At 37.1% G+C, this 14,706-nt stretch overlaps 1 protein-coding gene across 4 annotated transcripts in view; it reads right to left on the bottom strand.

The window, feature by feature from the left end:
- Positions 1 to 10,776, bottom strand: part of LOC137257642 (protein NDRG3-like) — a 32,728-nt gene extending 21,952 nt beyond the window's left edge. The window contains exons 1-2 of one of the 4 annotated variants that reach the window (XM_067794977.1): positions 10,578 to 10,776; positions 7,139 to 7,227 (exon numbers count right to left, since the gene is read on the bottom strand). In XM_067794977.1, coding sequence (XP_067651078.1) covers positions 7,139 to 7,198 — 60 coding nt within the window. In that variant the 5' untranslated portion in view covers positions 7,199 to 7,227; positions 10,578 to 10,776. The remainder of the gene's footprint in view (positions 1 to 7,138; positions 7,228 to 10,577) is intronic. The other 3 variants (XM_067794976.1, XM_067794982.1, XM_067794979.1) reach the window with 3 other exon arrangements.
- Between the last annotated feature and the right edge of the window lie 3,930 nt (positions 10,777 to 14,706).

Raw genomic sequence — 14,706 nt, 5'->3', positions numbered from 1 at the left:
TTGTGTTACCATCTCACAACATCAGTTACTGGGGACAACTCTGCCTCATCTGGTATGAAAAGCAAAAAATATTAAAATTATACCAGAACACCTCCACTGTTTTATTTTTCTGTAACTATACCATAATCACAGGTCTATGACAAAATAAGATTACGAACTGGTCAATGGGGGAGAACAGAATAGGGGAAAACAACCATTCAAAAGTCCTAAAAATTACGAAATCAACTGTTCAGGGCCCCGTTTCACAAAACTCTCGTAAGGCTGAGGTCTCGTAGCATTCGTACCTCCTATACTGTAACATAGGAAGCAGGAATGATACGAGAAAACTTACAAGACCTTAGGCTTACGAGAGTTTTGTGAAAGGGGGCCCATTGGAAAATTGCAGTCATTAAGAAAATCCCCATTTGAGCCACTCACAGGAATGACAAGCTTCACAGCTAAGAATTTTGTAAATCATACTTGGTCCAAAATTTAACACAACCACGTCATATTTCAGGCGATTGCTAGCAGCATTTTCACTTGTTTTTACCCGCCTCAAATCATGTACACATTGATGCTTGGGTATTCCCACTTACCCCAGGGCTTACATTTAACTTTAACAGCATCCCTGTCACAGCTCATATATTTGTCAACTCCATCAACCTATTCTCATACTTTTCTCAGACCAGTTAACCTCAGATATTTAAGGATTCCTTAATACTTCAGGTTTCAATATTGAAGCTATCTCATTATTAACTGTATATATTAGGGTAATTTTTTTCAATAAGTATAGAAGTCTGGCCACAGCAAAACTTTATACACACATTAAGTGTAAGTATTACACTGACAGATTATCCTAAGCATATATCTAACAAGTAACATAAAAAAAACCCCAAAATATTATGGGGGCCTAAGATTCCAAATACAACAGTAGCCTCAGAACGTCTAATACAGATCAGCATAGTTTTCATACATGTGATACAAATCTACCATGCCTCCAATGATAGCAGAGAGTATGTTGAGTCAGTGAATTTGGATTAACACTGTTTAGAACGATATCAGCTGGTTTTTATAATACATGGAAGCAACAAGTGACATTTCCCACTTTGGTAAGATTCATTAGCACGAGGGCTAACAAACCTAGACACAAGGAGAATCTCTAAGGATTAAATCCCTCCTAAACAGATTCCTGGAACATCTAAGTGGATGTAATCCAGTGTGGGCCTAAAGGACATGGTTCACCAATGCCCTAGCTCTAGAGAGTGGCATGCCACAAGGTGAAATACAAGAACGTAGTTTATAGAGTTATTCACAGTGTTGACCCTAAATCAATTTCTGACAGGAAATACTGTCTCTTGCTTGTGATTTCATGGCTTGTCAGCTTTCTTTGCAACAGTGGAAAAGGATTAGTCGTTTACATCAGTGGACAGCATTTCAGATCCAAATGATAGTGAATCTGTGACAGCTCACTGTTGCTAGACTATGCAGTATATAGGAGGTTGGGTCAACATTGTCCTATCCTCAATATCCCCAGATATTAAGTAATCTGTCTGTACTGAAGTGTGTTTGCTCTAAACCACTGTTAACCTGTAAATCATATTTATTACCAGCCATATACACAAACTACCAAAACCATAAATTACATGGCAGGATTTTTAAGAGGCATTTTTCATACCGTAATATCATATGCAAGAGTTGACCAAACTCTGACTAAATCTAGCACTGAGAAGGCCAGTTACCCGTTTTAATAATGGCATCCAATCTTCATATTTTTTTAAATCAATAAAAAATAATACAAATGACACATTCCTGTTTTGGTGTATATGTGTTCAGCTGTAGCATGTTAAACAAATTTTGGCTTGGAGGGAAAATATGAAATGACACTTCTGACTTTTCACCATCTTTATACCCGTAAAGGTCCATGGTAGAATAGGCCTTCAGCAACCCATGCTTGCCATAAAAGGCAACTATGCTTGTCGTAAGAGGCGACTAACGGAATCGGGTGCTCAGACTCGCGGACTTGACTGACATATGTCATTGGTTCCCCGTTGCGCAGATTGATGCTCATGCTGTTGATCAATGGATTTCTGGTCAAGACTCGACTATTTACAGACTGACGCCATGTAGCTGAAATACTGCTGAGTGTGGCGTAAAACTAAACTCACTCACTCACACCATCTTACAAAAGGTGCATTAGAGAGATTGTTCATAAGATACACAATAGCTGTCCCATGTGTACAAAATTGATACCCCCCACCCTCCAACAACACACAGAGAACAAAACGGGTGACTCCCCACAAAAAATCATCATCACTCCATGTAAGAATGAAGATTTTATGGATATCAACTTCTTTATGAGAGAACACAACGTTTCGGAGTTAATGCTTACTCCTTCATCAGGTGATTGGGAAAGGGATACAGAGGTGTATTTATATGTACAGGTAAAACAATAACAAAGTAACAAGTGGAATGAGTTAACGAAAGCTAGTATAAACAAGCACTGATAGGAAGCCGATAGTTAAGATAACAATGATGGAAGCCAATGGTAATGCATTACTGTGGCGACCTATACATTGGAGAAACGCTGAGACCAATCAACACCAGAATGAAGGAACATCAGACCTCAGTCAGGAAACTCGACCAGAAATCGGCCATCTCTGAACATATTCTCAAGAACCCTGAACACTCAATTCGATGGGAGGACACTAGGATACTATCTACCAACAACAACAACTGGCGCCAAAGGAAACTGCAAGAGGCCATCGAGATCCGGAGACAGAAACCAGCCATCAATCGCGACCAAGGAGTGTACCTACCAAGTGCCTGGGACTTATTGATAAATTAATCTCATCTACCTGTGTACATTCTATCTATGTAATTCATGTATAGTCTATCTACCCGAGTACATACTTGTGTTTGTACATCACCAACCCTCATGTAAACATGCTCACCCCCTATCGTGTGTTATGTACATCATCCTATCATGCGTAATGTATCACCATTGGCTTCCATCCTTATCCCCAATCATGTTATGTAAACATATCCAATCAACTGTAATGCATTACCATTGGCTTCCATCATTGTTATCTTAACTATCGGCTTCCTATCAGTGCTTGTTTATACTAGCTTTCGTTAACTCATTCCACTTGTTACTTTGTTATTGTTTTACCTGTACATATAAATACACCTCTGTATCCCTTTCCCAATCACCTGATGAAGGAGTAAGCATTAACTCCGAAACGTTGTGTTCTCTCATAAAGAAGTTGATATCCATAAAATCTTCATTCTTATGTATTTACACTTCTAAATGACATTCAAAGACTTGATCACTCCATGTATTCTTTAGTTAAATATATCCTATTTACTTTACTTGACTCATACTAATAGTTAAAGCATATGAGTCAGAGTAGGCAAAGTATGATAAAAATATCCTTTATAGTTTTTCTGACTTGTATGCAAGAGTAGTTGGTATGAGCAGAAATCTTAAAGCCATGGTTACCCAAAAGCCTACTATCAAGGATTTCTAGCATGAATCAGTTTGGGAGCTTAGTGAACCGTATTACTGTGTGAAGAGTCTTCTCTTGGATGCAGTTCATGTCACTAATAGAAAATGACCATATATGTCTCATGATATATATATATTACTACTGTCCATCTGTAATCTACAACAGAACAGTTTGTGTCATCAAAGAGTCCTCAGGTCAATTGGCACACTGTCTTCTATAGTATTCTCATCTTTGTATGTCTATGATTTTCATTTTGTGAACATCAGAAGACTGATAGACTGAACTATTGAACCATTACATGGTAACCATGGTTACCATGAATTAAGCAGCTGCCCATAATATGATAGTACAGAAACAACTATTATTGATCTCTAAACCATCAAGTATGCATGCCTGAAGAGACATTAAACTGTTACAGCATAACAAGGTGAGACTGTAGGTTATTGCAGTTACCATGAAATACCCAAGTCACTGTCCATTTAAATAAAAAACAACAATTTAATAATGAAAGACATTCAAATGAATTCTTGATTGTGTTCAACTCACATGATTTGTAAATAATAAAGTTTTCCCAAGGTGGTTAGCATCTTGTTCTTAGAACAAACACTACAGCAAGGTATGTTTTCAACTTCTTTAAATAATTATTTGCTGACATATATCTTTTCACACAATAAGAAATTTACCCCCACACGCAGAACTCCCATAACAAGGGTACAGCCTATTAATCACAGATGCAACCAACCACAACATGTGTCATTTTCATTGGTCTGCGTTTTGGGAAGATACCCACTAAGATATTGAAGTTATCAACTTATGTGGTTCGTGTTTACTGGTTGGCTTAGGTTTACAGACATCTTATATCATATGTTGGTGCTTGGAAATTACATGAATGAAATATACACAGTGTTTAACCTCTAGATTCATATTGCTACCAATGAATACAAAACTCACTCAGATGTCACACCAATTGTACAGCTGTGAAACAATGCAGGAAAATTATGGTTTGTAAGTCAAAGTATTCTAAAGGTGATTTCCACTATTTAGTTTTTCCATTTCAACTACTTGTGTTACTCAGCTTGGAAAAAATGATTTGTAAAATGTAATCAAGATTTGTACAGAATTTCAAGACCAAAATTTAAGGCTTTTCTGGATAATATTAATGCCAATATGACAAGCAATTAAATGTATATCAGTAAACCTAATAAAAATAATAACAAACACAACCTCTGAGCACTGAGATTGTCAGTTTAACTATAAAGAGTCCCCATGAATTGCTAAATGTATCGTTTAGAAAGATATTTAATAATACGAGGCAACATGTTCATGTACATGTATAACCTATACCAAAACACCTCCTCTAATGTTAGTTAGGTTCCTAAAATTGTACATCATTTCAATGTGACTTCTGCCTGGCTGGTTTACCGGCCTACAGTGTCTGGGGACAAGTGATGCCTTGGTTAGAAACTGGCCTACAGTGTTGATTGTGTCAGCAGGCACAATATTCACTTAAAGCTATTACTTGAAATTCAAGGCTTTTTAAAGGCTTCTAAATCCTTTTCCAGGCTTTTAAGGTAAAACTAGATTTTTAAGGCTTTTAAGGCTAAGTGCCTAAATTCCAGGCTTTATCAAGATTGTATGTACCCTGGTAATCATATTTTTCCCTAATTTCTCTTGTGACATTGTTTTATACTTTTAGTGAATATATCACAAGTTCTGAGGCTACCATTAATGTTTTCATAAACCAACACAACAATATCAGGGACTTCATCTCATGATATATAACATGAGGAAGCCATGAGAGTAAACAGATTGCCATAGTCTCCCAAGAGTTACTCCCCTTTGACTTCACTGATGACTTTGAGCAAGCCTAAAGTTATATCACTTGCTGTTGTATATCTGTGATACTGGAGATAGTTCATTGCTTGTTTGGTGTTTTCACCTGTTGATCAAGTAAGTCACTTTTAAAGACAACCATGAGATGCTCATGGACCAGATCTTCCAAGGTATACTGGTGACAGCACAACCAAAGTCTGTGCTATTAATTTGTATTATTGTTCAAGTTGATCATGAGTGGGACATCATGGCATTGCCACACTACTTTCAACAATGACACAGAATTACCACCGAGACTAAAAACACCAAACTCAGTTGTAGGATAAATCGAAAATCATGCAAGCAACACGCTCACATGCCACGCTCATAACACTCTTGGTGCATCCCATTTGAAACTGACTTGACTTCCCGTCACTACCCTCATGTCAACTTGCATTAACACTGATATTTGTCATTGTTATGACCAGTTCATCAGCTTGGGGCAGGATGGGGCAGGGTAGGGTGCAAGGACATGGAGGGTACAGAAGGTTCAACTGTATGCAGCATTCACTAAAATACCTGACAAACAGTGACATGGCTAAAACAGCAACATTTAGAGCAACAACAAACAAATTTCATACTATATGTAAAGGCATTATGCACAGTGTGCAATAGACAGAACATAAATCACTCCAATCATTGTACACTATCAAAGGAAGCAAAGACATGATAAACTGGTTCTCATCAACTCTTATCCCAAAGCGACCTGAATTCGACGTTTTGGTGATTTCGATGATAGAAACACTGGGATATATTAGTCCAAGCCAATCAAGACATTTCAGGTGAATTTTTGCATCTCTTGGCTCAACAACATAAACCTTATCTGAATATCAAGGGTCTTTTCATGCTAAAATTTAAAAGTTAACACTTGTCTTGAGAACCAGTACATCACTCACTAACTCATCTGAGTCAACAAACTACGCCTTGCAGCATCTATCCTGAGGCAAGAATGTCCACAAGCCAGTAACAAGACTATTCCAAGCCTTCTTTTCTGTGCTAAAATACAAGTTGACTTTTAAACATAACACCAGTCCATCCTGAAAATGTTTGGAAATCATGGCTTCTGTTGCCACAGCACCATCGGCTGAATATACAAAATCTTTTAAATATGGCAGGGATCACTTTGGAGCAAATGGTCAGTGGGGCAAAACTCTTCCTTAATCTGAACAATGGGATTTTCAGAAGAAATTATTGGATATTTCTATATTATTACATGGTGTAAGCATGCATAAGTAATGGGGTAAAATTTGATAAAATATTTAAATCGGATATTTTGTATTTCAAAGAGTGAAAAGCCCGAAGTACCTGCCCAAAGTAATCCCTGATAGGGTTTTAAAGTTTTCAGTCTTCATACCTGAGGTGAGTGAAACCTCATGCTTATTGCTATGGCTGAAATGCAGTGCTATTTTGTGACAACCCTACCCCATGACGGTTTCATATTTCATACTGCAGTGTTATCTGACACTGTGTTGTTTCACTAGTCTGCATGTCTCTATTATTGCAAGAGCAAATGTGGATGTAATAAGTATCTTTACTGAAGTGACATGTTGTTTCACTGTTTTTCAGCGACACTCATCTTGTGCAGCCATTTCAAAAGACAGCAATCGGACTAAATATTTTCAACAAAAGGGACGCAACTCATGGTCTACAAAAGCTGGCGCCTATCTTGTGCCGACAAAACCAAAGGTTAGACACTCTTGCATCAGGAAGAAACAAAACATATTTATATGCAAATACACATGAATATAAACAATTCAGAACAAAGGAAAAAACATGCAGACCTGATCGTGTGAAGACAGGAGACGCCTGGTTTCAATTTCAATATCGTCGATGTTATCCATCTTAGTAAATTGTCAACACGGCTTCTATACTGGGAGGTTGAAACAAGCAAATTATTCATGAAAGCAAAACAAAAAATGAAAAAGACACAATGCAAATCAATTAATATCAAACATCAAACATCAAGCATGACAACATGAAAGCACAACCTATGGAAACATCAGTTCCCAGTATTCATTAATTGAATCTAATACTGAATATATCTGTCATTTTCACCTTAAACTATCATCATTCCAATGCATGCTAAGGCAAATAAATAGCACTTGACCACTTGCCTCGTGCAAGTTTCCTGAAGTTAATAGGTATCCATTGGTCAGTATGAAAAATTAGAACAGCTAAGATAGCTCACTTTGACAACATGCACAAGATTGGCTTAATAATTTCTAAAGGACTCAAATTCAGATGTAAGCTAGGAAACTCTACATTTTCTTTCTGCGGAAAAAAATCAAAGCATACGATGAAAATATAAAGATGGGTGTGACAGACAAGCTCAGTGCATACTGTGATAAAAAATAAATGTGATAATTTGATAAGCAAACAGATACATTCCATACATTGCCATGTTGTGATTTCTGTCTGATGTATGCAAACATACAATCCAAATAAAAATTAGGAACCGCCTGATTTATTTCTTTATACAAGTAAGAATTATTTGCAATTCAATGATGTTAATGTTTTGCCAGTTAAATGCACATACATACAAAAATGATACATTTATGCATTTTTCAAAAAGCAACATGTTACAGATAACATTTAGACTACTTCCATGCAACATCATGCGACGGGAGGTAAAGCTAAACATACATCCGGGTAAATCAGTAACTGCATTAGATCAAATTTGGAGCATTTGCAGTTGAAGTAATGATATCGTACCTTATATTCTTGAATAATATGTCTACACTAATCAGTTCACAAAATATAACCAACAAATACGATTCTCCTGGTCCACTTAAAATCCTGGGAAGAGGGAAGACAAGACTTTTACCAAATACAGCAAAAAGCACTGAAACACCTGATCTTATATTCTTATACATTAAACAGTTACATAACCAAGGTCTGTGTTGCCTTGAAGCATGCAAAGTGTGATATCTTTTCAAAACAGGAAAGAAAGGTAGTAAGTTGTCCTCAGGCAAAAAGGCTAAAAACACAAAATAATCCTGATCCCAGGGCTTGGACAACAATTATCACCCCTTTGCCACATTCAAATGTATTTCAATTGTTTACAAAGAAAAGCCTTCCCTTGGGCTGTCCAACTCCCTGTGGTAATTGTGATTACTGAAGCATGTCCACTCTCCCCAACATGTATAAGGTCAGGTCAAAGTTCAATGAGCAGATTTTGTTCAGGTCAAATTTGTAAACAAGTAGTCTGCCATACAGACCCTGAAGTACATATATCCAAGAAAGCATGCATGTCTAGAAAATGTGGCAAGTCTAGATTTCCATAGCTTGAAGAAAGTCTCAGGGCTCCATTTCATTATATTATTTTTTTCACTATGAACGTTTTTTCAGTAAAATATGTTCATTTCAGAGACTAGATGTTAGTCTAGTAAACAAGCAGCTGTCCTTAGATTCCATACTATACACTATACCATCCAAAACAACGGAAAATTGAGTTTTGTGGAAAAATATAGCTACTCTTCCTTGGCAAGTCAAAATAAATAAAAAAGGTTACTGGCTAGCGACCAGTTATAGCCATTTTTAAGCGGTTTTTAACGATTTGCTCCATTACTTCTTATCAGAATGAAATAAAATTTGTCTTGATGATAGATCAGCTATTCACCGACGTTTTCTGATTTCTCACAGTTGCTGATCGTGTTTCTTTGAAACGCGGTCATCAGGGAGCGCGGTAGGGTATATTGTGCTTTCCCAACAACTAACAAGACCACTTATCGCCATTTCTGATATTCTTTTGTTATTCACCTAATTTGACATGAACTTTGTAAAAAAACTAATGTGTTTCAAACCTTGACATGTTGAAGAAATTTCATAATTGGAATTTGTTTAAAAAAAAGAAATCTGAAAGAACAAAACTTGCTCTCACTGTGAATGTTGACGGAAGCTGACGGGAATATGGAGATGTCACCGTCGGGTTGAACTTATGAAAGATGACATTTCGAGTAGTAGTTTGCAGTTTTCACAATGTTTTCTCAGGGAAAACCGAAAAGATAAAGGTGAAAACTGACAGCTATATTTTGTCAGTATCGTCTGCATGGTATCTGTCGAGTCCATAACATGAGATGGAAATTTGGGTCAATTCAAAGTGTAGTGATTGAATGTTGGCATTATGGGTATGTTCAGACAAACTAAAATCTGCACCTTTTATGGACTGAATTGTCAAGTCATAGATTCACAACACAGCCTGGATGATTTTCATTCAATTCTAATTGTTTATGAAATTTTCAAAACACTAATGGTCACGTGACATACCCCTGACGTGTTTGGGTCTCGTCTTCAGAGGGATTCATAATTGTAACGTGTACAACGTAAAATACTCACAGTAATTTTAACCACTGTAACCAATCGTTTTCTGGATGTGTCAATGTGTGAAATACTACAGAAGTACAAGTAAAGCTCTCTGCGCAAGTGCTACAGCCGTGTGTTGGCTATAACTGGTACGCGGTGTTAACTGGTTGCTAGCCAGTAAAGCTTGTTTTAAACTACACAAATTATTTATTTGTTATTAACCCTACCATGGATAAGCATCTGGAATAATAATCACCAATGATAAATGGGCTTCAGTTTATGTTGTATGTAAATCACTACGCCCTATGGACTTACACTGCATAATTCAGAATTTAATACCCAAACATGTCAACAATGTATTTCGTAAACAATAGTCACACATGAACATGACGAATATTGTTGTTATTCTTGTTTTGTCTAAGTGCTTGTCCCATGAATATTGTATCGCTTCCATAAATGCTAAGTTGTGCCTGAATTTGGGTGGGACACTTATGTTCGCATACACGGTATGTTTACTTGACAAGTTTTGGTCCTGTGTCTTATTGTAAATTTGATATCACTTCAGTTCGTGAAAGCAATGACACAAAAACTAAAGCCCAATCCTCCTCGGATATCCTGTTACCTTTTTCCTCCTCCAAAAACGACATGAGTCTCTGATTGAAATGTACTGAATGTTACTCAATACTCAACAAAAGAGGATTAGTGGCATGTTTATTGCGAAATTCGAATGATTTGACCTTTCCGTGAATCGATTTCCACACTTCCTATTTTCGTCTAGCCTGTGAATGCCCTGCTGATTATTCAAGAAATCTAGAGATGGTCAGGATGGTTATTGGAACTTACAGACATACAGACGTAAATGAGTCTCGTGATTCTGGCTTAAATGAACACCTAAACACTGATTAACATAACACTCACCTAAAAGATTGCAAATAATCTCCTTTCCCCCAAAATATCTCGATTTTATGACAAGCACCGAATCGTCTATATATACGACGTCGTGTATATTGTGGTACAATATACACGACTGGATAATTTCCATCCCCGCTTTGCAAGACGCGCTGTGATTGGTAGATTCCTTTAAACTGGTTACAGGCCCTTGTACCGCCGGAGGACTAGCGTTACAGACAAACACAGACGTAATTAAAACATTTGCGACAATAGTTGTGATTGGTCATTTCATTAACGCTTGAACCAATGAAATAGTGTGTTATATCTAATTTTCCACGAGGAGATAACTCTAATTATAGTAATTGTTTTAATCGAGAAAATTCGGAACTTTCCACTTATAAAGACCCTTTTACACCTATTATTATTTCTGTTGTTGCGACATGCATCAGCAGTTAGAGGCCTCCAAGTTTTATAATTTATTTCAACTCACTTAATAAACCCTCATGTACTTCTAGCCATGAAACACCGCATATATAAAGAAATAAAGTGGATGATTGTGTTTACTTTATTTATCAAAGGTATAAACGTCTGATGGCTACATCTGTCTTGGGTTTCCTCCCCTTCACTTCAATGCCAAAGCTCTACAGGAAGCATTCCAGATTTCTAGGTTCAGAATTTCTCAGAATAATAATATAAACACTTGTGTATAACTTTACGGAAAACTGTACTCACAAACCTGATTTTTAAATTTTGCGAGAAAAGAGTTTAGTATTCTGTTTAATACTCTCCAACACGAAGTGTCAGGACTCTCAGCTTCCGCGAATCAAGCAAGGTCTAGTACCATGGCAACAGCGGCTTTAGGCATTGTGACGTCATAATTGTAAATCATTATGACATAGGTTTAGCGTTATTACACTATGGTAACAATGCCGTAAAAATATTACACTGCAGTAGTTTCCACGGAAGAGTAATAAATAGAGGATACTAAACGACCTTCCGTGTAATGCCATTTTTATTAAACGAGTTAATGATTTGGTATCAGACGAGCGAAAGCGAGTTTGATACTAAATCTTTAACGAGTTTAATGAAAATGGTATTTCACGGAAACGAGTTTAGTATTTTGTTTATTACTCGCCAACATAAATTGACAGAAACTGCGGCGAAATTGCCTTGTGAGGACTCTCAGCTTTCAAGTCAAGCAAGGTCTAGTAAAATCGCGACATCAACATTAGCATTGTGACGTCACAACTTTGAACCATTTTGACGTCATACGTCAAGCGGCATTACACTAGTGTAATACTGAAGTGAAAATATTACACTGCAGGATCTTCAAGGGGCGAGTAATAAATTAGGAGATAAACATCATGTGTTGGCCAATTTCCGGGTGTTATTGAGTATTTGAAGCACGGGAATGCATTTGGAACCGACGGCGGTAGCGGGAGGTTTCAAATGAAATATTCCCGTGCCAATTGGCCAATGTTGGCCAATTTCCGGGTGTTATTGAGTATTTGGAGCACGGGAATATTTCATTTGAAACCTCCGGCGGGTGTTATTGAGTATTTGAAGCACGGGGATGCATTTGGAACCGACGGCGGTAGCCGGAGGTTTCAAATGAAATATTCACGTGCTCCAAATACTCAATAACACCCGGAAATTGGCCAACACATGATGTTTATCGACATTGTAAACACAAAAGTAAACCAAAGGGGTTTCAGTGTCTGCACTCGTTTACATCGAATACGGACACAGTAGTGAAGTGTCATCAGCTGGCCGTTTCAGCTGGTTCCCATGGTCGCATCTGGAGTTGCTCATTTGTGACGTCATTCTTTCTTTACGTCACAATATGATTTGACTGACGTCACCACTGTTGATGACACAACAAAACAATTGTTTACGTGTCAATACGCGGTGAATAGTCTTTCAGTTTCCGGGAATCTAATACCATTTAATCATGTTTTTCAACCAATCAGATTACAGAACACAGTAACTTTTGGTTTACAATAGAGATTAATACACGAGCAAGTGTGTCATACTGTTTTCACGAAACGAGTGTCAGAAAAAAAAACATATTTCCCGAGCGAGAGCGAGTGTGTTTAGAAAGTTGTTTAGAAATATAAAGTTAGATACAAATGGATAATAATAATAAACAATAAACAATATGACGAACTCGCGAATGTGTTTATTTCTTTATTATCCATTTGTATCTAACTGTGTATTTCTAAACAGCTGCACGTAAAACGAAATCAGTTGTTGTCGCTTGACGTAAAGGTCAAGGTCGAGTAAGAATACAGTGATACGGCAATATGGACGTAAACTCCCTGTGTAATGCTACTAAGAAAGAAGCAAAGCCTTGTCTACTGATGTTGTTCACACTATCCTCGGAGGTCCAATAAACGGGGGGACATTCCACATCAAAATTGACTAGTCTTTTATGGCAGTGAGTGAGACCGAGCCGTTACAAACCGTCACCATGTTGCTCGCTCTCCTCTCGTTGACACTTCTGACGACGAAAAACTTTCCCATTAACAATGTTTCCAGTTATACAATTCTTACAGTTACTTAAGTTGTTAAAGATTAAATTTCAATTCAAGATGTGTAGCTTGTCAATATGTCACACTCTTTTCTTAGTAACATTACACAGTGAGTTTACGTCCATATTGCCGTATCACTGTATTCTTACTCGACCTTGACCTTTACGTCAAGCGACAACAGCTGATTTCGTTTTACGTGGAGTTGTTTAGAAATAAAATGTTAGATACAAATGGATAATAAAGAAATAAACACATTCGCGAGTTTGTCATATTGTTTATTGTTTATTATTATTATCCATTTGTATCTAACTTTATATTTCTGAACACCTTTTTAAACACACTCGCTCTCGCTCTGGAAATGTGTATTTTTTCTGACACCCGTTTCATAAAAACAATGTGACACACTCGTCTTTCTGATGCACAACATTGGGGAAGTGGGAAATCTGTTGTCTTCGACCGGAAATCAGCCTGCCATGTTTTCATGCTCTCACAGCGCGTCTTCAATTTTTCCGTCATCGGCAGTTTGTCCGAAATAAATCCCAATGCATGTCGTACACAAACACAAGCAAAGCCTTGTCTAGTGATGTTGTTCACACTATCTTCAGAGGTCCAATAAACGGGGGGACATTCCACATCAAAATTGACAAGTCTTTGGCAGTGAGTGAGACTCTGCCGTTACACACCGTCGCCATGTGGCTCGCTCTCCTCTCAGTGACTCTTACCATTAACAATGTTTCCAGCTACACAATTCTTACAGTTACTTAAGTTGATAAAGACCAACTTTCAATTCAAAATGTATTTTTTGTCTTTGTGCAAGAGTAGCTAGTCAATATGTCGCGCTGTTTTCTTACTCTTAGTAGCATTACACAGGGAGTTTACGTCCATATTGCCGTATCACTGTATTCTTACTCGACCTTGACCTTTACGTCAAGCGACAACAGCTGATTTCGTTTTACGTAGGGGAGTTGTTTAGAAATAAAAAGTTAGATACAAATGGGTAATAAAGAAATAAACACATTCGCGAGTGTGTCTTATTGTTTATTGTTTATTATTATTATCCATTTGTATCTAACTTTATATTTCTGAACACCTTTCTAAACACACTCGCTCTCGCTCTGGAAATGTGTATTTTTTCTGACACCCGTTTCATAAAAACAATGTGACACACTCGCTCATGTATCAATCTCTCTTAATTATCCATACAGTGAAACATAACCGAATACATAAAAATCATACCACTTTATACCACGTATTTGATAAGAAACATGTTCAACTGATTTAATGACAAGCATCTGTATCCGATTTCTCGAAACAAAGCCAAGTCTGAGTTTTGACTTCGCCTCATGTTTTTGCTCAAATTTGAGAAAACACGGGAACATGCATTTTCCAGAATGGACGGAAATCGGTATCAAAGTAACTCTTGGTAGACAATCTGAGTTTTGTGGACATCGTTTTTGTTTTAAAAAATGCAGCTGAGTTAAAAATTCAGTTTGAGATTTGAATGAAAACTTAAGTTTGTTTCGAGAAAATGGGCCCTGATATAACCATAATACTATTTATGCTATGACAAAATGCTGTTGCATAACAGGAAACCATTTTAGCAAAACATTATCGGAATTATGGAT

Source organism: Haliotis asinina, chromosome 12, assembly GCF_037392515.1.
Source record: "Haliotis asinina isolate JCU_RB_2024 chromosome 12, JCU_Hal_asi_v2, whole genome shotgun sequence".
Lineage (NCBI taxonomy): Eukaryota > Metazoa > Mollusca > Gastropoda > Lepetellida > Haliotidae > Haliotis > Haliotis asinina.
The sequence above is the reverse complement of the archived record's forward strand: the minus strand, read 5'-3'. Positions and strand labels throughout refer to the sequence as shown.